The 25,531-nt window shown below is 42.2% G+C and overlaps 1 protein-coding gene across 2 annotated transcripts in view; it reads right to left on the reverse strand.

The window, feature by feature from the left end:
• The window catches only part of LOC108247082 (thyroid hormone receptor alpha), a 94,977-nt gene that overhangs the window by 6,952 nt on the left and 62,494 nt on the right, over nucleotides 1-25,531 (reverse strand). The window contains exons 1-7 of one of the 2 annotated variants that reach the window (XM_017434959.3): nucleotides 12,535-12,842; nucleotides 9,615-9,676; nucleotides 7,317-7,438; nucleotides 4,460-4,607; nucleotides 3,961-4,157; nucleotides 2,066-2,212; nucleotides 428-686 (exon numbers count right to left, since the gene is read on the reverse strand). In XM_017434959.3, the coding sequence (XP_017290448.1) occupies nucleotides 428-686; nucleotides 2,066-2,212; nucleotides 3,961-4,157; nucleotides 4,460-4,607; nucleotides 7,317-7,438; nucleotides 9,615-9,676; nucleotides 12,535-12,566 (967 nt within the window). In that variant the 5' untranslated portion in view covers nucleotides 12,567-12,842. Of the gene's footprint in view, nucleotides 1-427; nucleotides 687-2,065; nucleotides 2,213-3,960; nucleotides 4,158-4,459; nucleotides 4,608-7,316; nucleotides 7,439-9,614; nucleotides 9,677-12,534; nucleotides 12,843-25,531 lie in introns of those variants that run through there. The other variant, XM_017434958.3, reaches the window with a different exon arrangement.

Genomic DNA, 25,531 nt, shown 5'->3' on the forward strand with positions numbered 1-25,531 from the left:
ATATTTTAAAGATTTCAGCTCACGTAGTCATTTAATACAATTTGTTTTTCCTACTAGATCATTTATTAAATTACATTTATCACAGTATGGTTCCACATATAAGCAAGCATCCAAATAGCCAAAGCTAAGTTTATGTCACCGTAATTCAGTGCAGAATTGAAATCTTTATATATTTAAGATAAATTACAAACACCTAAAACTGAGACTCTCACGGAGAGATGAAGAGTTTTTTTTCTTTTCCATGAAAAAAGATAAAAGAATCGGCTGTGATTGCAGCGTGTAAAAAGCTGACTCTCTTCTTAACACAAAGTTCAAAATTGTTGCAATTTATGCCGGAATTGTTGATCGTAAGTAAGAGGAAGCTTGAGAATTAGCATTTTATAGGACGCAAATCTACTTTGAATTCAGCATCATATTAAATCCTCACCCGAGCTCAGGAGCAGCACGGCCTGCATGAGCGCCACCTCCGAGTCGTCCAAGTTGAACTGTGCCAGGCTCTTGCCCAGGTCAAATATGGCGTCGGACACCACGCCCAGGCCGCCGTTTTTCAGGTGCTCGCGCTTCACGGCCATCTCGCCGCTCAGCGTCAGCGTGTCGCTCTCGGGGTCGTAGCGTACGGCGGCCCGCAGCGACATGATCTCCATGCAGCAGCCCTTCAGCAAGATGATCTGGTCTTCGCAAGGCAGCTGGAAGGGACAGGAGCACACGTAAAGAGCGTCAGCCTAAAGGACAACTGTGACTGGAACGACAACTCTGACCTCAGTAATGGCCGTACAGTAGGCAAGTTAACATCTGAACTTGAAATAATGAACATTTTGCATGAAAGAACCAGCTAAGAATGTGATATAAAGAACTATTGTTAGTCAGTAAAATGTATAGTTCCATTATGAACAATGACTCTTTCAATGACTTCAGTTTGGAGAAATAAGAGTTTATTTATAACAGCTAGACCATGTGGAGCTGAACCCAAAGTGGACTGCTGCTGTTTTTTAACACGTCCGTTGTGAAAAACGTCCCAACGTTTGTTTTTTTTTTCTGAAGCTTTGCACTGCTGTAAAATTCAAACTTACATGGTGACTTACATAGATTCTGTGGTTGTTTATCCAGCGTGCACGGACAGCTGGTCGGTGTGGTCACTTCCAACTAAACGCTTCCACCTTCAATCTTAGCTCATGCACATTTTCTTGTTTAAAAGAAAGCTTTCATGCCCTAACAACGTCCCATTCATTGCTTAATCCAGCGTTAATATGATGATAGTTCCTGCAGGAAGTGCCCCAGGCAGAACCGGGACTAGCTGCTGCTGCCGCCTGTATTTGCATTTGTAAACGTCCATAAAGTTCTTTGTAGGAAGAACGTGAGAAAGTGACAGCTGTGCAGAAGTTACTGTTTGTATGAATCGCTTTGATATATTCGAGACTGCAGAAGTTTTACAAAGACGGCGGCCCACCCTGGAGCTCGCTGCGTTTGGACTCGCCCGTTAGCTCCGTCTGCTCAGAACTGAACTCTATGTTTCCAAACCGAGGCTGTTCAAAGAGCGACCTACAACAGGGAAGAGGTTCATTGTTCGGATCTTTGTTTCAAAATGGCTCCCTTTTAATATGTCATTGATGTGCTCCAGCTTGTCTCTGCTGCCCTCTAAAGGCCAAAAAGGTCAAATTACAGAAGCTGGTAAAAGCTGCACTGCTCTCCTTTCATTACTAAACTGTTTTAATTGATTATGCGGCATAAAATAGTTTAATTGGAGAAATTAGTAATTAAAAAGTGGAGATCTGGTTATTTTCAGTGCAAATCTTTTACTAACAAAGACTGAAGTTAAAGCTGTTTTTTTGTGAGTTACAGAGAAAAACGTCAACATGAAACTGCCTCACAAGCCAAACCTCTTTAACTCCTGACTGAACAATCGTGTAAAAAAGGATGTAGTGACTCCTAAGAGTGATAAGAGTGATGTGCTGAATCAGTGCTAACCTCATCACACATATAAATCTACTGTGTTCTGAGGGTGATGAGAAGCTTCTCGTATGATTAAACTTGAAAACAGATTGCGCCACTCACAAGCACCACCTACCTCTGAAAACATGGGCAGTTTCTTGGCAAAGTCCACCACGCGAGTAATGGCGGGGGTCATGATCTTGGTGAACTCGCTGAAGACCCCGATGTCGACTTTATCGCCGTTTGAGGTGGGCATCATCTGACCCTGGCCGATATCGTCCGGCTACAAAGACAAAAACAAAAACAAACCCATTCATAGGACGACAGGAAGAGGTGAATCCAGCCATCCGTTATCTGACACCGGGTCACCAGGCCAGATGTGAGATCTGCCTTGAGGTCTCCTACCAGTGAGGCACTTGAAACCCGTCTCTAAGAAGACAGATGCCTAAACCACCTCAGCTGGTTCCTTTTGATGCTAAGGAGCAACGACTCTAAGCTCCTCCCAATTAACCGAATTCCTCACCCGATCCCTAAGGGTGAGTCTAACGTCTCGAAGACCCTTTTAATAAATTTTGCTTTGTCGGACCATTGTACCGAAGACAAAACCAACAGACTAACTACTGACACTGAATAGTTTAAAGGAGGAGACGTGTAGAAGGACTGTGTCAGTTTAGGGAACAGTAGACGAAGCATCTTTTTTTATAAAAGAATCTTATTCATTGAGTGAATGTTGCCAAAATTCCATTAGTTCCTGTTCACAGCTGAACATCTGATCCCTGTTCTGAGAAACTGTCAACTTGGAGCCAAGTAGGCAGGAAACAGCTTTAGGCTAGACTTTATGCCTCACTGGAGGGTAATTAATGGGTTGTTATGGTTCAAAAGGGCAAAAATACAGCATTAAATCAGTATGGGTGGAAACTTTTCCCCAGTACCGCAAGAAAATTGCAATTTCGTTCTTCTGTGATGCGAGCCGAGCCTTTGGATTTCTTTTTAAAGTCATGTTCCAACGTTTGGTTTCAGTGGATCCCAGCCAACTCAAAGAGAAAAGCTGTTTTTATGCAGCAACAGTTGCTGCGTTCGGATGTGCTCCACCACTCATCCCCAAGTGCAGACTCTGCTCTTTGCCCTTGGACGTTCTTGTACTTTTTATTTTATTTTTTTTGTTTTTGCAAATCTTTGAAATTACGCATTCAGCTGCGAAACCGCTTTTGCCTCCACAGACCGGTTGCCAGGAAACTGTCATCTGACCTTTGTTGTCGATGGTATCCATTAGGGTTTTAGGCTCGCATAACGACACATGGCGCTAATCGCGTAGACGCCACCGAGCAGGTGGAATGAGAATCTGAAAAACGGCCGAGACGTGTCTGTTAAAATGGAATCGACTTTCAGCAAAGAGTGGGTGAAATATTTTGCAATTAAAAGGGAGGGAAGAAATAAAATCAATTGTCGGAGTTGTATTTTGACTCTAGGAACCATTTGTTTGGACTCTACAGTGTTTTGGAAGGTATTTTCTTTCCTCTGGAGGTAAGGATACGAAGGATTCGGAATTTTCCTGGAACCTTCACCGAGGATTCCGAGTTTTTTGCCCTTTACTTTGCTTTTCTCACAGCTTTAGAAAAAAAACCAACCTTTCAGTAGCAGTACATTGTACAGCGGAGACAAAACGTGCAGGAAATTGCAAAACGTTTCATGTAAAAAACAATGGAATTTTGGTGAAACGAGTAAGAAAACCCAGCCCTCTTTGGAGCTCTATAGCTCAGGCATATTCTCCAACAGAAACACCATTCGAAATTTAAACAGGTCTCAGATAGTTGACCCTTATCTAACTGGAATGGCACTATTATGTCTTTAACATTTTGTTTAAATACAGCTCATAGTTTTTGCACAGTGAATGTTGAAGTAGCTCACACTTTAAACAGGCTTCATTTATTATTGTGAGGAACAGGAGCTCTAACAAAACCTACATTGCACTCAGATTTGTTTTTACCATGCTGCAAATAGTTATCTGTGTGCCTAAAAGTAAAGGTTTACCAGGAACTTGAGCTTCTGCTTCCAGCTGGCGTTCGTGTTCCTGTGAGCCTCGGTCACCATCCGGATCAGCTCCCACTCGGTGCTGTCCGGCTCAGGCCTCGTCTGCAGCGTCCGCACCATCTCCTCTCTCCTCCGGCGCTCTCGGTTCTCCTCGATGAGGCGCCTCTTGGCCACGCGCTTGCTGTCATCCAACACCACTGAAACACAAGGTGGCGGCAGGGGTAGGTTGTTTAGGTGAGGTCGTGTAGAAAGGGAAGGCCAGCGCGACGGATTTAGAGCAAAATACCCCGAAGAAAACCCATTTATTTTTATGAACAGGAACAGATGTGTGCCCCCGGTTATCATCTACCACAACACAAAATGTGATGAAGCTGCTTGGTTCCGAATCGAAATCTTCCCACTGTGAGGCGACACCATTAACACCTGAGCTGCTTCAGTTCCATCAATCTCTGGCTAAACCCAAGCAGAGTCCAGAGTTGGAAGAGTGAAATTGACTCACAGTCCATGGCCATGCCCACGGAGATGCACTTCTTAAATCGGCACAGCTGGCACTGGTTGCGGGTGATCTTGTCGATGATGCAGTGGCCGTCATATTTACAGGAGTAAGAAGGATTGAGGTTTTTCTGGATTGTCCTGCGGAAAAACCCCTGAGGGCAGGGGAGAAAAGTTGGAGAGGGAGGCAGAGATAAGTGATGGAAGAAAGTCAAAGCAGCAGATGTGCGCAAGAAAAAGAAATATTCGGAGAAAGCGAACTCAAAAAGTTTAAAAAAATGTAGTGAATCGGAAAACAGTAAAATATGATTAAGTCCAAGACGTAAGACAGATTATAAATGAACCTTCTTCTTCTTTTAACTAAGCTCCACCCCTCTTCTACCTGCTCCCTACAGAACATGTCCCCACTCTCTCAGTGTCCTTGTACCTGTCCTGCACTACGCTAACACACAAAGAATTCCGACAAAGTTGAGACGTTGTGTGGAATGCAAATAAAGTAATAAAACAATCTAAAATACTACCATCTTCTCTGGGCTGAAGCTAATTTAAAACGGACCGAGGCAAAGTGTAAAACTAACATCTGGGCAGACGAATCAAAATATTTTATCTTTTTTGGAAACCAGGGATGCCGCGTCTTCCATACTAACGAGGAGAGGGACCATCCAGCCTGTTATCATTATCTCTTCACAGTGGGACATGCCTGTAAAATCTCCAAGGGGAGGTGTCCAGGAGACATCCTAACCAGATGCCTGAACCACCTCAGCTGACTCCTTTCGATGTGAAGGAGCAGCGCCCCCCCCCCCGGATGATGGAGCTCCTCACCCCATCGCTAAGGCTGAGCCCGGTCACCCTACGAAGGAAACTCATTTCAGCTGCTTGTATCCGGGATCTTGTTTGTTAGGGTTATGATCCTAATTTGTGAACAGACAAACAAGTGAACGCACTGGCTCATGTTATCACCTGCCTTTCATGGCAGCAGGGGATAAAAGACACCTTGGTAGACCAAAGTGGTGCACATTAAAAACAGTAAAAAAGGCCATAAAACAATGCTTTAGAACAATACAATAACTAAATACAATTAAAACAATAAACCACTTAAATGGATGGATGGATAGGTGAAATGGAGGTAAAAATCAGGAAATATAAATTTGTCTTAAGTGGACTCAAAAGCAGGCAGTGTCAGAGCCTGCCTGTCCTTTACAAAGGGACTGGAAAGACCCGGTGTTCTCTGTGTGCCTGACTCAGCTTCGGGATAATTAAAAGCAAACAGTTAACAGACCTAAGTGACCTGTAACGCATGTGAGGTTGTAAAAGGCTGGAGAAACGGGAACGAGCGCCACCATTAAATGCCTTATAAGCCAACAATAAAACCTTCAACAAATGGGCAGGCAGCAGAGACGCAGGGACCGGCGGGGTCTGCTCATGCTTGCATGTTTACACGAAAACCTGAGCTGAGAGAGAGAGAGCCTTGGATGGAATGGTTTACACCAATCCACAGAGACTTACTACAGTCTAGTTACTGAAAAACATCACAGAAATCTCATTAGGTTTCATTTCGGTTGCTTTAGAGAGAATGAAACGTTGATCTTGAATGGCAGGTAAATCTGAGCGTCATCTGCATAACTGCGAAACGAGACGTGAGATTTCTTTAGCATGAAGCCTAAAGGAGGATGTAAAAGTATCCAAATTTTACCACAGCATGTTCAATCCAGACACAGTTGTGCTTAGTCACTAAATGATAACCCCGCCGCTACAATGTTAAACAATCACAGGAATGTGTTGGCGAGGCCTTCAGGGACGTATTTAAAATGCGGCGGGCTTCCCGTTATGAGTGGAGCATGACAGGTCCACAATGGTTTTAAGAACCCACAGAACCTCGTGTAGTGAAGTTGCGACGGTTTTATTATCGCGACCGGAGTGCATCCGCGACATGTGACCCATGCTGTGCCTACGCCACGACTCCATCACGCCGTCAGCACTGTGCTAGTGTGGCGTGGTCTTCTAGTACGCAGCTGCAGCCTGACGTGGTGGAAAAGAGTGGGGATGTAAATATGCCACAGTAGTAAGAATTGTTTTTTGTTTGTTTGTTTGATTTTTTTTAGCTGTATTCACACTGTACTTAAAGAAGTTTGATTATTCCACAGGGAAAAAGTCCAGGATTTTGCTCCTGGACACTTGACTGTTGCTACTTCTTTGTACTTTAAGATCTAATACAGTCTAATAATCTAATAATCATTTTATCTGCTTAGTTTTATTGCACTTCTACTTTAAATTACAATCAAATTTTGTTTTCTATATTATTTATTCTATCGCAGTGTGCATTACTTTTTATCTCCATTGTTTTAAAGCAAAGGTAGTTTTTGTTCAACTTTAACTTCCATGTGTTTTCTTTTATTTTGCAATCTAATTTTATTTGGGTTTTGGTTTTAGTATGATTTTAAGAATTTTTTTTTCCCCACTCACAATTTTTTTTTTTTTAGCCCAGGCGTTTCCTTCATTAAATAAGTCTTTGTTTCTGGTTCTGTCAGTTTTTTTTTTCATAATACAATAATAATTATTATCTTTACAATGAAATATTAATAAAACAACTGAAATTGTAATTTTTGACAGTTTCGACTGTGGGTTTGTTTGTTTTGTCGATTTGTCATTTTATTTAGCATTGCTTTTATTTGCTGTCAAAGCCTTAGTGTTACACTCTGCTGTAAGAAAAATGCTTTACAAATAAAGGTTGATTGATTATGAGGTAATAAGCAGCATTTAACGGTATCAGCTATTTACATGTTGTGATGCCATCATTTCCACGAATGGAAAATGGTGGTTTGTTTCTGCGCTTTGTTCACGAAGCGAGAAGTGTTGGAACGTACCTTGCAGCCCTCACAAGTGATGCAGCGGTAGTGGTACCCCGTGGCCTTGTCCCCACACACCACACATGGCTCGTCCTTCTCCAGGTAGCTGGGGATGTACCCTGGAACAGAGACGCTAAGAGCTATAGGAGAGGAGGAAGAGGAGGATGGGAAGGGGCGGGGTGAGGGGAAGGGGGGGGGCAGGAAACGGTGGTGGTAGAAAAAAGGTGTTTGAAGGGAGAGAATATGGGTGGGGGGATGGGGTGATGAAGAGGGGAAGGGTTAAGCATTACCACAGGGGCCACAGCTCCTCCACACAGGGCCCCGAGGGACTGTGAGACAGGATGGAACACATAAAAGTGACAATTTGATGTCATGCAAACACATGGAGGTCTACACTTCACATCTGAACTGTTCATTTTATTCATTTATCTTTCCGACACGTTCACTTTGTCTCTCCTTCAGTCCTCTGAGCTCAGACCTGTCTGCACGAGTGTCCTCTGGTTCCTGACTGAACGTGTCCACAGATATCAGGACTCGCTTCAGACGTCAGCTAAAGGTTGAACAAGTTTAATGTTGTGCTATCGAGAGGCCCTCTTTTTTTTCCATTCAGAAGATTTAGTAGTGAGAATCAGCAAACACACCGTTGTTTTCTTTGTTATTCTGTACGTTTATTGTCATTTAACTACTTCCGCATTCTTTGCTACTTCTGCTATTTTAGTCATTCAGGTATCAAAACATTCAGCTCATTCAGGAGATGGGTGCCATGACTTCTGGATTTGTAAGTTTTGGACTTCTCAAAACATTTAACTATTTACTAATTTCCCCCCATAGAAATCAGTGGAATTTCTTCAATTCCTTCAAAAATACTGTTCTGTTAAATCTCCTTCAGTATACTTCATCTATTTTTGTCTTCTGACAGTATGTTTAGCTTTTATCTAGGCTTTTGCTACTTTTAGCTAGTGTCTTGCCATTTTTATTTTCTATATTGCTACTTTTAGCTTTTTAGTGAGCCTTTTGCTACATACAGCTTTCAAGAAGTGCTTTGCTACTTCTAGTTAGCCCTTTGCTACTTAACGCTAGTGTTTTCCCACATTTAGCTTTTAGCTAGCGCTTTGCTCCTTTTTGCTTTCTGCTTTTTTAGCCTTAACGACTCCATTTTGGCTTCTTCAATAAATCTTAGCTAAATAATTCAGGACTCAGCACTCACGCTGCACTTTTTCAGTCTAATTTTACTCACTGTGCACAAATGATGCCTTTATTTAAGTCTTTTTCTGCAATTATATAAAGTAATGTTTTTTTTTTAGACACCAGATATAGATAAGTCCTATTTAACAAGTAAAAGCAACAGTTAGAAGTAATGAATTTACAACATTTGAATGGGATGGAGGAAAACATCCCATTTCTGATTAGTTTAGCAAGAAAACAGTAGTTATAAATAGACACTGGTGATTTTTAAATATGATGTCTGCAGTTTGTGGATTACAATACTTTTCATTTGGAAAACTGAATAGTCCTTAATAATCCTGTCACCAGGTCTACGTAACAAATCTCTTCTCGGTGAGTGACACTGTTTGACAGAGCCTCGGCGGGGGGATGTAACACGAGGAGGACGAGATTATCGTGTTTATGCAAGAGAGGAAACCTCTCTGCGGAGCGAGAAGTCGCCCTGTTCACTCGTCCTAAATCCCTTCAGGCATTCTGAAGTGAAGTTTTGTGAAAAAAGGTATAAACTGTTAATATCACACCTGTCGTAGACAGCTTTACAGCAGTCTGAGTTGGAGAACTTTAGTCTGGCAAGGTGATGAGCGAACGGCTAGTCTGAGCGCAGCTACGGCTAATGTCTGCGTCCTCATGTAAACACCATATTTAAACGTCTACCTTGCCATGATTTCTTGTATTACGTTGCTTTTATTGCGGAAAATAAAGCTCAGCTAGTAGCAGCAGCAGTTAGCTGTAGCGCTTCCTGTGAAGCTTGGGGTCCTTTCAGCAGGAAAATAATAATAATTCTCCCGAAATTAAAGTGTAACGTGATCCTGATGGCAGTGGGAAAATATTGTTTGCACGAACGATGTTAAAAATTGAAAAATCAAAGCTGGGGTCGGCTTTGATTTTAGCTGCTTTTCAGCTAGCCGTTAGCTCATCAGTCCCGTCAGACCCAAACTCCGTCTCTCCAAACAGAAACCTCACTTCAGAATGTCTGAAACATTCCTTCAGAAAGCCTGAGCACCTGGGGGGGGTTAACTTTAGACCTGCTCTGTTTCGCTGTCTGGAGGTGATCAAACGAGCAAGGTGAGGGCAGAGGCCATGAATCCTTACCGGACATGCTCTTCGCTGAAGACTGGCTGTTCTTCCTCTTCCTCTTCGGCACATCAGGCCACCTGGGAGCAGACAGGAGAGGCGGACAGACAGAGAAAGACAAGGACGACACGATGAACAAGACTCAGAAAGCTGCGCCTGCACTTTTTATTTTTAATCACAAACTTCTTCAGCAATGATCGATGACATAGTTGCTTTTAAAGAGGTGGTCAAAGGCATATATTAAGGGGGGAATAATGCTTTATTGACCCTTGACAGAATAAATTTGATTGTCTGACGGGACGATTTAAAAGTACAACCCGGCTGCTTTGTTTGGGGCCACCGTGGTGTAAAAACCCCTCATTCAGTGAGCCGTTCAGACTGGGAGGACACCGTTCCATCACGGGCTCCACTGAGAGGGGAAAAGGTTTAGCTTCCACTTTAAAATACAACAGGTGATATCTATGATATCATAGTTCAAATCGCTCCTAATGCCTAACCTACGACCCCAAGAGACAGACGTAATGAGAACAACAGATTACACGCTTGTGTCTGTGCTACAGATGCTATGTGCTCAACTGCAGCGAAGCCTTAATTTACTGTATTACTTCAATGAACAGACAAGGTCGATGAGCAATGACAGCCTTAAAGAGAACAAAAAAAAAAAACCTTTGTTGTTGCACTAAATAATCTAAGGACAAAAAGGTTTATATAATATTAAAATGTTGCAGAGGAAAAAACAACAACCATATTTTCTGTTTTTTAACATTGTGGGGGAAAAGCCTTCAATCCAGCCGTCCCTCGCTGGAATCCGGGTCTTTAAAAGTCCATTGTGCCCACGTATTTGGACGGACCCAAACTCCCAGTGTTCTTGTGGTTTATTGTGACGTGAAGCAGAAGTTCCACTTCGCTGTTAGTTGATATAAATTGTTTCCTCTTGTTGTCACCACACTCGTCTTTTTCCTTCTTGTCATGTTTCCAATTCGTATCCAAAGACGAGAGCTTAACAGGCACGTTCCATGCCTTGTTTCCTGGTTTTGATGTCCTTTTGCAGCAGCGTCACAGCGCCACACACAGACCTGGCATAGTTACTACAACGTCTACCACATATCTTAAAAAGGTGCCAAGTTTCGACAGTGTTTCCATTTGGACAGGGCCTCTAAAATACACTCCCCAGCCCACCCGCTTTGATTTATTTTAATCTAACGTTTGACTATATACAAATGTACTTTAAGGTCATTACATTTTGGGCTTTCAGTGGGGTTTTTTTCAGGATTTTTCAGAACTCAGTAAATCAGTATCAAGGGACAAAGACTTATATGGACATTAAACAAAAGCAGATTTTCCAGGGTACAGAAAATTTCTTTACTAATCTCTTTACTGCCTCCTGTCTCTTTCTATGATTCTCTGTGTTTACCCTCTTTTCTCACACTCATAGGATGCGGGCTGCACTTGCAGTTTCTTTCTCTCCGCTCACATGTTTGCTCTGTTTACCATCGCTCCTTCCGCGAATCCTCAAGTCCGATCCACTTCGCTTGCATCCCTCTCGGTTCCTTTCTCCCGCCCCATCGTCTCCCGACTCCCATCAGCAGAATTATGTGACGACGTCGCCGTCCTCCGTCTCCCTCCATTTCGTCTCGTTTGTTGGAAAAATTCACCTCCCCTCTTCGGGCCAAAAGAGACAAATGCCTTGGGCCTTGCTCTTCTCCATGGCTGAGCGAACACGCTGACTTTTATGGCAGCACACACGGTCAGTTAGTAATATCAGGGGAAATGCTCCGCTTCGGCTTCTAATCGACATGAGCTGAATTATGAACCCCCCCCCCCCCCCCCCCAAAAAAAAAAGGTTGGGGGAAAAAAGTAAATTATATTCCTACATGTTTCAACAATATGGTGGAATGACTCAAAGGTGGTAAACAGTGTTCCCAAGACGGCCGCTGGTCAGTTCTGTACCCACAGTAATGTTTTGGTTGTCAGTCGATTAAAAAAAAATGAATGGACCCCTTTTTTTTTTTTTCACCACTAGAGGGCATAGTGACGTAAATCCAGTTTTAACATGTAAGCATTATCATAAAAGCTTTTTGTGTGTGTGTGTGTGGTTCCTTTTCTTCTAATAGATTCCCGGTCCTGTTGTTGTTTGAATTTTTTAATGACATAAAGATTAATGTTGTAATTTTAGTTCGTTTGCTCCAAGTATACAGAGTTTGTCTTTAACCTTTAGACAATACACCAAAAATAAACAAGATGGATTTGCATGATTAATAATCATTTTTTATCTCCCTTTTATTAATGAATGAGTAGAAACCATAACCCAAGCTCCGCGCAGCCTATTCCACAAACAAACCTTTACGTAAATGTGTGCAAATTGCGACTCCACTTTCAGTCACGTTCACGTTAGGCTCAACTAACCAAGGGGTAAAAATGTTCCAACAGTGTACCGTCTCATTACAGCCTTACAGGAAAGCCAAAAGTAATTATTGCATCAAACAAGTTGAACGGGGCAGACTGAGCTCCTCTGACGGGGCAGCGGTGATATGATACTGTGGCTGGCTGGGTGCTTCAGCAGCAGACTGATTGGTTTACAAGCACGGATTATCATGTTTCCTACCTCCCTCACGAAAAAAAGAAGAAACGGCAGCACATCAACGTCAATGAACAGTTTCCGAACTGAGACAACACTGAGGCGCTGTGATGGTTTTCCTGCTGAGAATATCCAAAGTAAAACCTGTGAATTTCTAATTACCTAGGCTAGATTTGAAAAAGTCCTGCCAAAACCTATAAGCTAAAACTCTTTTATTGTATAGAAAATTGGTGGGCAATTGCTATTAACTCAAGACTGACTAATTGACCCAAAACCCCTAATAACAGTAACTAAAACAGCATTCGAAGTGCAATCTGCAAACCTATAATTTCAATGTGACAGGTGCCAGCAAACACAAACCTGTTGATGCAGTACGGCTGTAAGATATGCATGTTGCTCCCTTTGCAAGCAGGTCAGAAGGGGAGAGCATAAACCCAGGAGCTCTTCCCGCTCTTCCAGCCTCCCAGATTCGCTTTCCAGTTCAGCCCTGTTCACCGGCAGGCAAACTCAAGCCCCGGACCTTTAAATCCCCGACTGGCAGTGGCCCGAATCGATCCCCGTGAAGTCCGGCAGGCGCTGAGCTGCTGTCAGGTGAAAAAAAAAGAAAACCCACATCGGCGGCGGTGCTCGCTCTCGTCCTCAGACTGACTGCTGGCAGGAAGAGCCAGTCTGTTTGGTTCCCCTCCCTCCCCTTTCAGCTGTTCTGGTCCGGCCTCCAACTACGCCTCCCTGCCCGGCCTCCCTCCTCCATCTGCATGAGCGTGTACCCTCTCTGTCGTCACAGTACAAACTGTCTCCTCTCTGTTTACTTGTTCTTTTTGTATTTCCTCCAAGCTGTCAACCCCCTCCTTTCTCCATCGTTCCGGCTGATATTCACAGATCAGACTCCTGTCACTTCACGCCCTCAGACGTCTCTCCCTTCTTGTGCGAAGCTCTCTTTTTAGCTTCTCCCTGAGGAAGGGAACATAAAAAAAAAAAAAAAAAAAAAAACGCAGAATGGTCCCTCTGCCCTTCCAAACTCACTTCAGCTTTAATGTGAACTCGGTTACATAAGAGTGAGGTGATGCAGTCTCTGCAGCACGGTGGACTGAAGTCCTACGAGGACATTCAGACCTTAGATATGCCAGCACATGAAATGAAGCTGCCCTTTCATCTCTCTTGGCCGCAAGTGTGAAAGTTATTTTGAAGAGCAGAGCCGCAGCGAGATATGAATTTGCGCGGCTTAATGATCAGCAGCGGGGTTCATCCGAGGCGACAGAGCACCGCGACGGAAAGCTCGCAGAGTTGCCGTCTGACATTCTGCTCCGACTGAAAAGCCGCCGCTGCTCCCCGTCAAGCATCACTTGCACCGCGGCTCGTCTGATCCCTTTCGTGCGTGAAAATGTTGAGCAACGTAATTTACTTCGTCTGGCGTTATGTTGCGCTCGCCGAACTTGACGGCCGTCGGAATGGTCGGGGCCCAGCGCGATCTACGTTAACGAAGGCGAGAACTTTTGCTGCCATTTTGAGAAGAGTTCACAGTATGTAGCAACGTGCACAAAGTTAGTTACTGCCAGAATGGCAGCTGACCATCAATGTCAGAGTAAAACCCCCCAAAATGAGTGAATGAATCCATTGTTTTACCATTAACTGTTCTAATTATCAGAACCAACCCTTTAAAGAATGCAGCGTTACGCTTCATTGGGAAGTATTATGTCAAATTAGCTCACAAATGTCTTTCATTTGTCTTGTAATGCATTGTACAAAACCATTAGCTAAAATTAAAAGTTGACGTTTTAATGTTACCCACTTCAAAAAGCCCGGAGTATTGTTTCGAACTGGCTTTTCCCCATTGGTATTCTGTTCTGTTTTCTGTTTCCGTTCATGTTTATTGAGAGCGACATCAAAAACAAGTGAAGGGAACATAAACATAAAATAAACTGTTTGAATCCGACAAAACGGTTTGAGTCAAGTCTCAAGTTTGGTACCAATCTTGTTAAATGTTCATTTTGCTTGTACAAGATAGCAAAATTGATTCAACTCTGTTCAGAAACGTTATTTGACCTAAATGCTCTGTTACTTAAAACATATACATGCATCTTTATTGGGTCTCTTTTATAGATTTTTTTTCGATATGACAACAGTTTGGATGTTTATTGACTAGCAAAAACTTAAAAATCTGTGTAAAAATTGTAAAAAAAACAAAACAAAACAAACAAAAAATGTAATTGTTATTTTACTGTACAAAAGAAAGGCAGACCACAATTTCTTCTCTAAAATATAAGTTGAAGTGAAATTAACTCTAGACACTAGTGGCAGAGCTCTGGTAAGACTAAGCAGATATATAAAGTGCTTAATGACTTAAAGTACAGTTATGTTCTGGTCTGGTGGATCCTTTTATCACTTTGTGTCTCTGCTGAGGCCCCTGATATGGTGCACATAAGGCATAGAGGTTATGCAATAGTATAATAAAAAAATAATTGCAATAGCTGTTTCAGTCGGTGTGCGATGGCTAACTATTAAGACAGCATCTTGCTTTCTTTAAAGACTGAGGCGCCATGTCGGCATATATGACATAAACAGTCTTCTCAGCATAGAATCTGACAGTTCATTTTGTCGCCTTTCTTTAATATTTGCCGTTGCTCCGATTCAGCGCCTCCCCACCCTTTCGCTTCTGCTTGTACCTCTTTTCATTTTACGGACAATGTCACCCTTTTGTCTGGCTCCAGCCAAGCACTAACAGTTTTAGCAACACCTCAAGGTAAAATTCCACAGCGGCAGCCACAAATCAGACGCAGGGCTGCTCGTTAAACGGGAAAACAGGCCCAAGGAGGGCTTTCTAAGAAAAAAAAAAACAGTGATGTTTTCGTCTCGCAGCTGACAGACCGTTCGGTGTCATGCTTGACTCGCATGTGAAACGCACGAGTTGTAGCTGCTCGCATGTCCTGCTCTAGTTCCTGCCGCCATGTGTGCTCATGTGTGAAGCTGAAAAGCCTGAGTGTGACAAGAGGGTCATTGTCTCAGCATCATAAATAAATCTGATGTGGTGGGGTGTCGAAAACACTGAGGGGTAAAAAGATCAAAAGCATGTTTCCCATAAAAGCCATACGAACACACACACACACACACACACACACACACACACACACACACACACACAGTTATGTCAATATAAGTGCTGTCACACTCATGTTCTACATCACTGGTATGATTTCCTGCTGAAAATAGAATCAAACTTGGTTTAAACTCCATTAAAAACAACTTATGTTCAGTGATTAGTACTTTTAAGGTCCTTTCTGCTTTAACAGAACCTGTATTTTTAATCAAAATATAAGAAATCTACAAAAGTTAAGGGTTTAGACTGTGAATTCGAATTTGTCATGAGAAAACTGAAACAGCCCCTTTTCACTTTTGCATTTCTGCGGTGTACTGAGATATGTGGCTGTGACTATGTGTCTGATACTATAACACCATGGTTCTCAAACTGTGGTACTCAGGGATCCTTCTAGTGGTACTCAAAGAGACTGTGGTGTCCAGAAGCTAAATAAACATTGTAAACTGTGATGTAGAAAGGGCATGTAGAATAAGCCAAAACGATGGGTGAATCTGAACTTCCAAATGAATTGAATGAAAACAGAATTTCTGTGAAAACTGAAATGGATAACAGTTAATCTGTGTGAAATTGGCTACTTAAGAAGAATCAGTTAAGTCTTTGTAGGATTTAACAAATGGCGCAAAACTGTGAGGAAACATGACTCAAGTTATCTCTAATTTGTGATCAGTTGTTGCGGGGAAGAAAGAGGGAAGACCGCACTGTATGTGGTGATGTTTTTGATGATTAATCCAGTGGTGTCCAACCCTAGTCCTGGAGGGCCACTGTCCTGCATGTTTTAGTTGTTTCCCTGCTCTTCAACAGGCCTTCAACTTCTGCAGAAGCCTCTTGGCAAAGCAGAGAACTAAAACGTGCAGGACAGTGACCCTCCAGGACCTGGATTGGACACCCCTGGACTAATCAAACCATCAACTAAACTACACCTTTCAACCACGGTTAGGATCAAGAGTTTCGTCAGTTTGCTTCTTTATGTCAGATGTGATACGATCATGTTTGGAGGCCATCACAACTAACTGACCTAAGCTAACACAAAAATGGCTAAAACTCAGTCAGTGTTACAGATATTGAGCTACAGTCAGGTGAGGTAGTATCTGACACACAGTCTGAAGGATAGCTGATCTGTAAGCCTACAAAAACCTGCAAAGAAAAGAACTCTGAAATCAGGCTGTAAAAGACACTTAGTACTGTAATCCGTTGTATCTTCACCAAAATGTGTAACAGATGTCTTGTAAGGACCACAGAAATTGTGTTATTTAGTGAACGAGGGGAATAAAATGGGCATACGGTGGGTTTCCTGCACAAGTCGTCCCTGCTTTATTTTTCACTGCAGACAAAATCCTGCTGATATTGGGGTGGTGTGCGTTAATTATCATTGTTACACATGTGAAGCTTCTATAGCCAGAGCAGGGTAACAAGACGAATTTGTAAACATATACAGACAGCTAATAAACTTGTGCATTCATCAGTCACGTGCGCTGCATGAGATTTGTGTTCACAATAAAATACCCATGACTTTACTGTAAACTATGCTTTAACCAACGTCAGACAAAAAAAAAAGAAGCTGCGGCAAAAGCCTTTAATTTTTATGCTAAAAACTTTATTTAAACCTGTGATCTGTGGTGTCTTTTCGCCCATGTAGAACATGTCGGATCACCATGGCAACAGCTAAAGAGCGTTAAAAACCTTCAGCAAATAAGTTGCGAAAGCCTCCAACCCAGTGTAGGAATAGAAAAAAAAAAAAAGGATTAGTATATTTGTGAAAGAAGAAAACTACTCAACTAGAGAGAAAAAAATTACATAATGATTACCATGGGAGCTTCAGGTTCAGTCCTGCAGTTGTTGATTTTAAACCACTTTCTCTACAGGCAGAAACATACCGTACAAATTTGAAGTGAATGGGAGACTTGCCAAGAGCAATTATCCAAAATACACATTGAAGAAAGGCTGGTTTTCTAATGACACGCAGCGTCAAATTTAGCATTCTGACTAATTTAAGTGTGGTGCATTCTTTTCAATCAAGGAGCTGTCATCCTGCGCCTCTCATGGGGTGGACCTGAAAAGGTTTTGCTGTATGAAGTGATGAATCATTTTGCAATGTTTTATTGGGAAGCAGAACATGGTGTTACTGATTATTGAGGGTGAATCACTAGGCGAAGAAAAAAATAATAACAGGATGTGCTAATCGCACAGTGGAGACAAATCAGAGCGTGCTTTGATGGAGATGGAACTGCTTTGATACGTGGATGGTAGGGGTGTAATGGTGTACGCGTTCATAATGAACTGCCGTGATACAGGTGACAGGGTCTGCTGAGTGCAATCAGACGAAGAGTGTGCAAGTCACAGGTGATCGGCTCACTCATCTAGAAGCGGTTTGTTTTAAATCAGCAGTGAGAAAAGTCCCAGGTTCCTCTTTAGCCACAGCAGCAGAAGTAGGAAGTGCTAGATTCCCACACTGAAACCTCGTTCGGCATCTAATAAACACTAATCATAAGTGCCACCTCACTAGCACTCACCTAGTTGAGTTTATCATCACCCGCTGCCAAAGGCAATAATGTTTTCAACCCAATTCAAGATGGCTTCCAGAGCCAACTGGATGTAGTGGTAGCTGAGACTGATCCCTAGCTCATATTCTGAGTGCTAGCGGAGTGCACAAAATCTGTTTTTTTTTTGCCTTTAACTATTTGGAGTTAATTCTGTCTGCATGTTATCAGAAAATATCTCATGAACCACTGGACAGATTTTAATAAAACTTCCAGGAAAGACAAAAAAATTGGATGTACCTCTACAACTGATTAACTTTTGGTGTAAACCCAAATCAAGATGGCTGCTACAGTCAAAGGACAACAGCCAACACAAAATGGCTATAATTCAGTCAGTTCTAGAGACATTAGGCTAACGTTTGGCGTGGTAGTAGCTGAGAGTCATTCACAACACAGACGTTCAACATGACATCAACACGTCACGACATTGTGCGTTACGCTACTTTCAAGGTTTGGCTAGAACAGCTACAACTCTGTAATTTCTCAACATGAGATGATCTTTGTCTGAAACTGTGGCATTAAAGGCAGTGAGTGATAAGCATTCCTTAAAAGAATGCTAAGCCTTTAATTCAGTTAATTGGCTTTTATTTTGAAACAAGTTCAGACCAAATCCTTTGAAACGAACACTGATTTTTCTATTTTTTTCTTCGCAAGTGAGAACTACTGTTAAAATTTGGAGGTAATCAAACTTCTTGTTTAACATGTGGCCTGTAGGACATAGTTCACAGATCTATTTGGTTAAATAAGACAGAATATGATTGTTTTTTTATTTTCTAATGAAGTTACCAGTTGGTAGATTCTAACTTGCTGTACTTAACCTCAGAACCTCCTCACTAGCAATGGTGGTTTGTTGTACTGTTTTTTTCAGAGGGTCTAAAATAAAACAAAATAAACTGCATTTGCAAACGAACACTTGCATTTTTTGTTTGTTTTGCTCTTGTACCAAACCCATCATAAATTGTGAACCCAAAACCTGGGTATGTATCAAACCTACGCACCGAACTGTGATTAATAGGGTTAGGGTCTTTTTAAAGGGTCCGTAATCCCTTCTTGTTGAGATAAAAATACACTTTCTGATAAAGATGGTCTTAAAGGTTGAGTTTTAGAGCCTCTTAAGACACTTATTTTTATTTTATCATTTCGAGTAATCTTAAAGAGGCACTTCATCCTTTATTACACTTGGAGCTGATTTAACATTTATTAAACTAGTAATACAACCTTTACGTTTCTAATAATGACTTGATAGGATTGTATATCTGTATAACCAGAGATCTCAAATCATGGACTTTTCCTCTTTCTTCCTCTAGAGGGAATGCTCGGCTGTAATCCCTCCCGACCCGCTTGGCCCTACACGTAAAAAAAAAAAACTTATTTGGTGGTTGGTGTTGCAAGAGATCTCTGTAAGTTAGCCGTTCAAACCCTGCCGACGACTGCTGTGTGCCAGCGAGCTTTACAGTGGAGCTACAGGCATCTTCTTTCAGCCACGTAAGCTGTATATATCATGGATTTACGATAGCTGCTTTTTATAGCTGGCTTGGTGTAAACAGCACACGGGAGCTCATGTGATGGATAACCGTTGCACTTCATTACTGACATAAGGGGTATTCAATTTCTCTGAGGAGAGACCCTGCCTGTAGCTATCATACCGCCGTCACAAGGCCAGGGCTTTAATATGTTAACGAGTGTGTGTCTGTGTGTTTGCGTGGGCGGTAGTCATGAGCGGTTGTTGGGTTATGGGTTCACAAAGGGGCCGTGAAACTCACCGTGTGAAAACTGCGGTGTGTTGCATAAAACTCCGGCAGAATTTTTAAGTTGTAGCAGTGTGAACAGGCCCTAAACCGTGTTGGGAACTAATACTAGATAGAAAGAAAAAAAAAACATGTTTGATAAAACCTTTAGACTCCCAGAGGGAGGCACATAAACTCTGGCATGACTTTTGTCAGCCTGATGGCTCCGTAGATGAAAAGGAAGGAAATTGAAATAGATAAATAATGCACTCTGACTGCAAAGTCCCCCTGAGGAGTCTACAGTGAACAAAACCATTAAGCAGGTGAAGTATTCTTTTAAAATTAAATTTGTCCATTTATCTTTGGAGGAATAAAACTGTAAACGGGATACCGCAGATTGGAAGGGAAAATAAATCTGCTACAAAATGATCAAACATTTGAAGACAGACACTCACAAATAGCCGATAAAAAGCAACTGCTTGACATTTTGCAGGTCACATTGCTAAGGGGTTAGGGTTGGGTTGTAGCGTGAGCTTGTGATGCTGCAGAAGACAGACACAACTGCAAGGAGAAGAAGGTATGACTAAGAGGGGACAGTTTGTTATTTCGTAAAGAAAAAGAACAGATAAAGCTTATTTGTCAGTTCTACCAACTGAGTCACAGTGTTCCTAATATAGTCACTGCTCTCTGAGAAAAGACTCAGAATGAAAGCCACTGGGCTGAGAGGAAGAAGAAAAAAAAACAAGACGCGGTGATTAAAAAGTCCAGTTTCTAGGTGCACACGTAAAGTCGCTGAGTGAGAAAATGGGATGTTCCGGAGCAAAATTTATGTAAAAAACCTTTAAAGGAAAAATCAGTATGTTGGCTTTTATGCACAAAATGCCTGTTTTTAGCAGACATAATAATGTGTAATAAAGGGGAAACAATATCCACTTCGTTATCTGGAATGCAGATCTGGAATACTGCTTCATTTTAGGAACAATTCAACCCTGAACATCCCAATCAATGCGTGTCTGTGCCTGCATAAAAACTCCTCCATGAACATAACAAGCATTGAAGCTGTGCCCTGCTGATTACGTATCATCTTTCTTAAAAACTCTGACGCTTTCTAGGCACATCCTAACCAAAAAAAATGCATATAGCTGAGGCATCTGTAGCATTGTGTGTCAGCAAGATAAGACTTCAGGAGTATTTTCCAAACATCCCTCTTATTAGATTTATGAGCTTCCCCTACAGCTTAGTCCCATCACTTTGTTTTTGCACATTAGAATCCCAGTTCATTAAAGTGGAATAATACTCCCTCAGCTTTGGGGATGAGACTTGGCCTCAAGCAGAGGAGTTTAAATATCTACAGGCGCATTCACAAAACAGTTCTGCCAAATGGACGCAAAGACCAGTCCGTCTTTAAGCCGCCTCTGATTGTTCATAAATTACTGATCGAGCTGGCCAGGTCCTGCATAGATGTGACAACTGGTTTCAGAAATGAAGCAAGCGTCACGGAACCAAAAGAGGCTGTGCGTCATCAGGCACATCTTGGAAATAATTTTGGTTCTTGTTCTTTTTAAATCCCTTGGCCGGGTGGTCATATAGACCTTATCTCATCGCTACATTACAATAATGAGCCGCAAAGCCAGCTTACCTTCTTGCTTGTTGACTGTTATGGCTCTTATGCTACCTCGCCTGGCCGCTCAGAGGCACATCAGGGGCAGGTTGGCTTTAACCCTCCACGCCACCATGCTTCATTCAGAAATCCCATCTAGGCAGGCAGAAGGTGCCTACGTCCCGGCTTGAGGTGTTTTATGAAAGCGCCACAAGAGTATCGTTTATGAGTGATAGTAGGATAAAGCAAGAGATGGACCAATGGATCCATGCCTCTTCTTTAGTAAAGCGGGCAGTCTGTTGTGGCAAAGGAGAAGCTGAGCCAATTGGCAAAGCTCTTGGTTTACCAATCCATCAACCCTCATTTATAGTCATGACGTATGGAACATGATCAAAAGAACAAAATCCTGCCTCTGTAGCGTGGCCGGGCTCAGCCTTAAAGACAAGGTGAGGAGCTCCGTCGTCCAGGGGGAGCTTGGAGCAGAGCTGCTGCTCCTTCACATCAAAATTAATCAACTGAGGTGGTTCAGGCCTCTGAAGACCTCTGTCTGGAGGTATTTTAGGTGTTTCCTTCTGAAAGGAGACCCAGAGGAACAACCAATAGTCACTAGAGAGTATATATATCCTCTATGGCCCGTGGACAACTCCAGATCCCACCGAATGAGGAGAGTATCACTGGGGAGGAAAATGTCTGGGGTTCTTTCCCTGACTGACGCTCTCACAGCCCAAACTTGGATAAGTGGTTGAGGATGGATGGATGGATGGATGGATGGATGGATGGATGGATGGATGGATGGATGGATGGATGGATGGTGAGATAGTCATGACTCATGGGATAAAGAGGGAGGGCTAAGTGGTAAGGATTTTTTTCAGGCTAAACGCCATTAAATGCGATTGTGGCAGCAAATAAAAACTGGACTTGCAGTGCTTGTTAACAACAGGTGGCTTAATCTTGGAAATGTTTCTGAGAAGCAGGGTCTGTCTCATCAACCTGGCCATTCAGCTGTTGCCTTTGTTTATTTCCCAGTCCTTGCCAACACTAAGTCAGCTCCGTTTCCGTCAGGAAACAAAACAACATTCAAATACATTTCTGGAGATCTCTGGAGATTCCCCGTTTTTATGTGTTTCACTTCCGTTTCAAACACTTTCCCTTCATTATTTGATTACATTTAGTTTACATATCTATATGTCCCCGACATTTCTTCTCATACATATTTCTTTGTTTGTGATTAAAATGTACCGACCATTTTAATTGTAACAGTAAAGGAAAGTGTGCTCGTATAGAAAAGATCTTTTCAGTTAAATGTCATTCTTCACAGCAGCATTAGCAGCAAAACAACAAATAAGACAGCATGACTGGAGCAAAGTGACTGTGACATCACAAGGGAGGACAACACTTCTTTCTAAAATAAAATAAAACATGGCGCGAATGCCTCTGACTTCCAGGCCTTGAGGTCGCCAACACACTCAAGCAATGCTGATTTCTTGCCTGTGGCCACATTATGTAAGTTCAGCAGCAGCCAACAGAGCGCCCTGGTTAAAATTTCATTTGCTGCACCACAAGGTAATTCAGTGGGCACAGCAAGAAAAGCACTTACTCCTAAACTGTTAGTCTCACTTTAGCAAATGTTACTTACAAACACGGAAAGCTAAAACAGCAGACTAATAATGAGGCTTTTAAAAACGCGGTTTTACAGTCTGAAGCTGGAAAATGTTTTCTACACTTGCCAGCTGAAACAAGCTGACACACATTTAATGAGGATTTTTTTCTTTTTTAACTAGAAGGTTTCTGAAGAAAAGCTGAAAGCTGCCAGTGCAGCTAATGCCCTAAATTCCAACGAACATCACATTTCTTCTATAAAACCCAACATTTATTTGGGACTGATCTTTGCGATAATAATAGATGACAGCAGGCCGTTTTGATAAATAAAAATTGCAATGACTGTGAGGATTTTTTTTTTTTTTGCAATGTTTAGACAGCAAGACAGAGTGTGACACCACATGGATTGAACATTCTCTGATAAAACCTTCAAAAATCACAAAAACCTAAACTGCCATTTTACAAAAAACAAAAAAAAACCCATTAAAGATATTAAAAAAACCATTTCAGTCATGCAAAGTGTAACTTTCCGTGACCCGTTTAAACTTTGAAGGATTATTCTACAGAGAGGTATGCCTGACATCTAGAGCTTCAAAGAAGGCTAGCTTTCCTCACCTATTTTGCCAAAATTATATTGACATATTTTCTTTTTTCTTTTGCAAATTTCATCTACACCAAACAATGTAGTGCTATCAAAAATCACAGCATACCATTACCAGCTGAGCTGCACATGCTGATGTCTATCTTGTATGGGTTTTTCCAAAGTTGTGTGAGGAGTAGCAAATAAAATATTGTAATGGAAATTAAAGCTTAACAGGCAAATAATAGTAAGAGTGCTTATGCTTTGGTATTTTTAGATATTCAAGGACAATGAATGCACATTTGTAGCATTAAAGGAAATGGTTTATAATGCATGGTTGGTTCCTACCATTAAGATATTTAATGAATTGCAGCAGTGAAAACCAACTGTCTCCTGATATATTTAGATGGCTCGCACTAGAGTTCATCTGAACACAAACATGCACAGGCATCTTTTTTTTATTTCCACACTCGTGCTCCAGGCTGGGTGAAACGATCTAAGCATGTGTGTTTGTCTGTGTATGCGTGCACGCAGCGGTGTGGGGAAAGCTGCGTGAGGCAGACATCAGAGGGGAGGAGTCAAACGCATGAGGCAGCTTTCACAAGAACACGTGCCGTGAAGTGACACTATGTGGGAAACGCGCACATGCGCACAAGCAGCCAGCAGTCCCCTGCTGATGTCATATACTGAGGCGTCCTGAGCTGTTCTCCCGCTTCCCATGGCCCCATCTGCCTTCCATGTTCCTAATCCAGCCCGGGTCCACTCCACTAATCCACACCACAGACCGTGCATGCAGATGAGCTCACAGGAAAACGCAAGCACACACGGGCAGCTGCCATTACATAGGAAGTAAAGTTTACGAGATTAAATCATGAAAAGGGGGAAAGGTATTAAAATAATTTTCAGTACCATGCTTGAGTTTGTTGATTACAAAAAGTGAAAGAAGAAAAAGGAAAAAAATCTTTCCTTATTTGGTACATTTCATTAAGTTTCAATAAAAATTAAAAAAATACCATCACCTGCATATAAAATTGAAATGTGGGTTTAAAATCCATAAAATGGGCACACACAGAGCTGTTCAAATTGGTGAAGAAAAAAGTTTAGCAAAAACCATTTTTGCTTCAAATGCCAAAAATAATACGTATATTTCCAAACGTATTCACTCACTCATCCAAATCATTGAATTCAGGTGTTCCAATCCCTTCCACGGCCACAGGTGTATAAAATCAAACACCCAGGCATGCAGACTGCCTCCACGAACATTAGTGAAAGAATGGATCGCTCTCAGGAGTTCAGTGAATTCCAGCGTGGCACTGTGATAGGATGCCACCTGTGCAGTAAGTCTAGTTGTGAAATTTCCTCCCTACTAAATATTCCACAGTCAGCTGTTAGTGGGATTACAACAAAGAGGAAGTGATTGGGAAGGACAGCAGCTCGACCATGAAGTCTTAGGCCACGTAAAACCACAGAGTGGCTCAGTGGATGCTGATGAGCGTAGTACACAGAGGTCGCCAGTGTTCTGAAAGTCATCCAAGCCTTACATCACCAAGACCAAAGCATCAGATGCAGTGGAGTAAAGGACGCCGCCACTGGACTCTAGAGCAGTGGCGGCGTGTCCTCTGGAGGGACGAATCATGCTTCTCTGACAATCTGATAGATGAGTCTGTGTTTGGCTGCTGCCAGGAAAACGGTTCTTGTCTGACTGCATTGAGCGAAGTGTAAAGTTTGGTGGAGGGAGGATTATGGTATGGGGTTGTTTTTCAGGAGTTGTGCTCATCTGCTTAGTTTTATATGCCAAGACATTTTGAACAATTTCATACTCCTTACTTTGGGGGAACAGTTTTGGGATGGCCCCTTCCTGTTCCAACATGGCTGAACAGCGGTGCACAAAGCAAGGTCCATAAAGACAGGAGACAGTTTGGTGTGGAAGAACCTGGCAGGCCTGCACAGAGTCCTGACCTCAACCTGACAGAACACCTTTGGGATGAATTAGAGCAGAGACTGAGAGACAGGCCTTCTGTCCAACATCAGTGTCTGACTTCACAGATGAGCTTCTGGAAGAATGGTCAAAAATTCCCATAAACCCTCCTAAACCTGTGGAAAGTCTTCCCAGAAGAGTTGAAGATGTTGTAGCTGCAAAGGATGGCCCAACATCAGAATAAACTCTATGGATTAAGAACGGAGTGTCACTCAACTTCATTTGCGTGTGAGGGGAGATGA

The sequence above is a fragment of the Kryptolebias marmoratus genome, linkage group LG12 (genome assembly GCF_001649575.2).
Source record: "Kryptolebias marmoratus isolate JLee-2015 linkage group LG12, ASM164957v2, whole genome shotgun sequence".
Taxonomy (NCBI): Eukaryota; Metazoa; Chordata; class Actinopteri; order Cyprinodontiformes; family Rivulidae; genus Kryptolebias; species Kryptolebias marmoratus.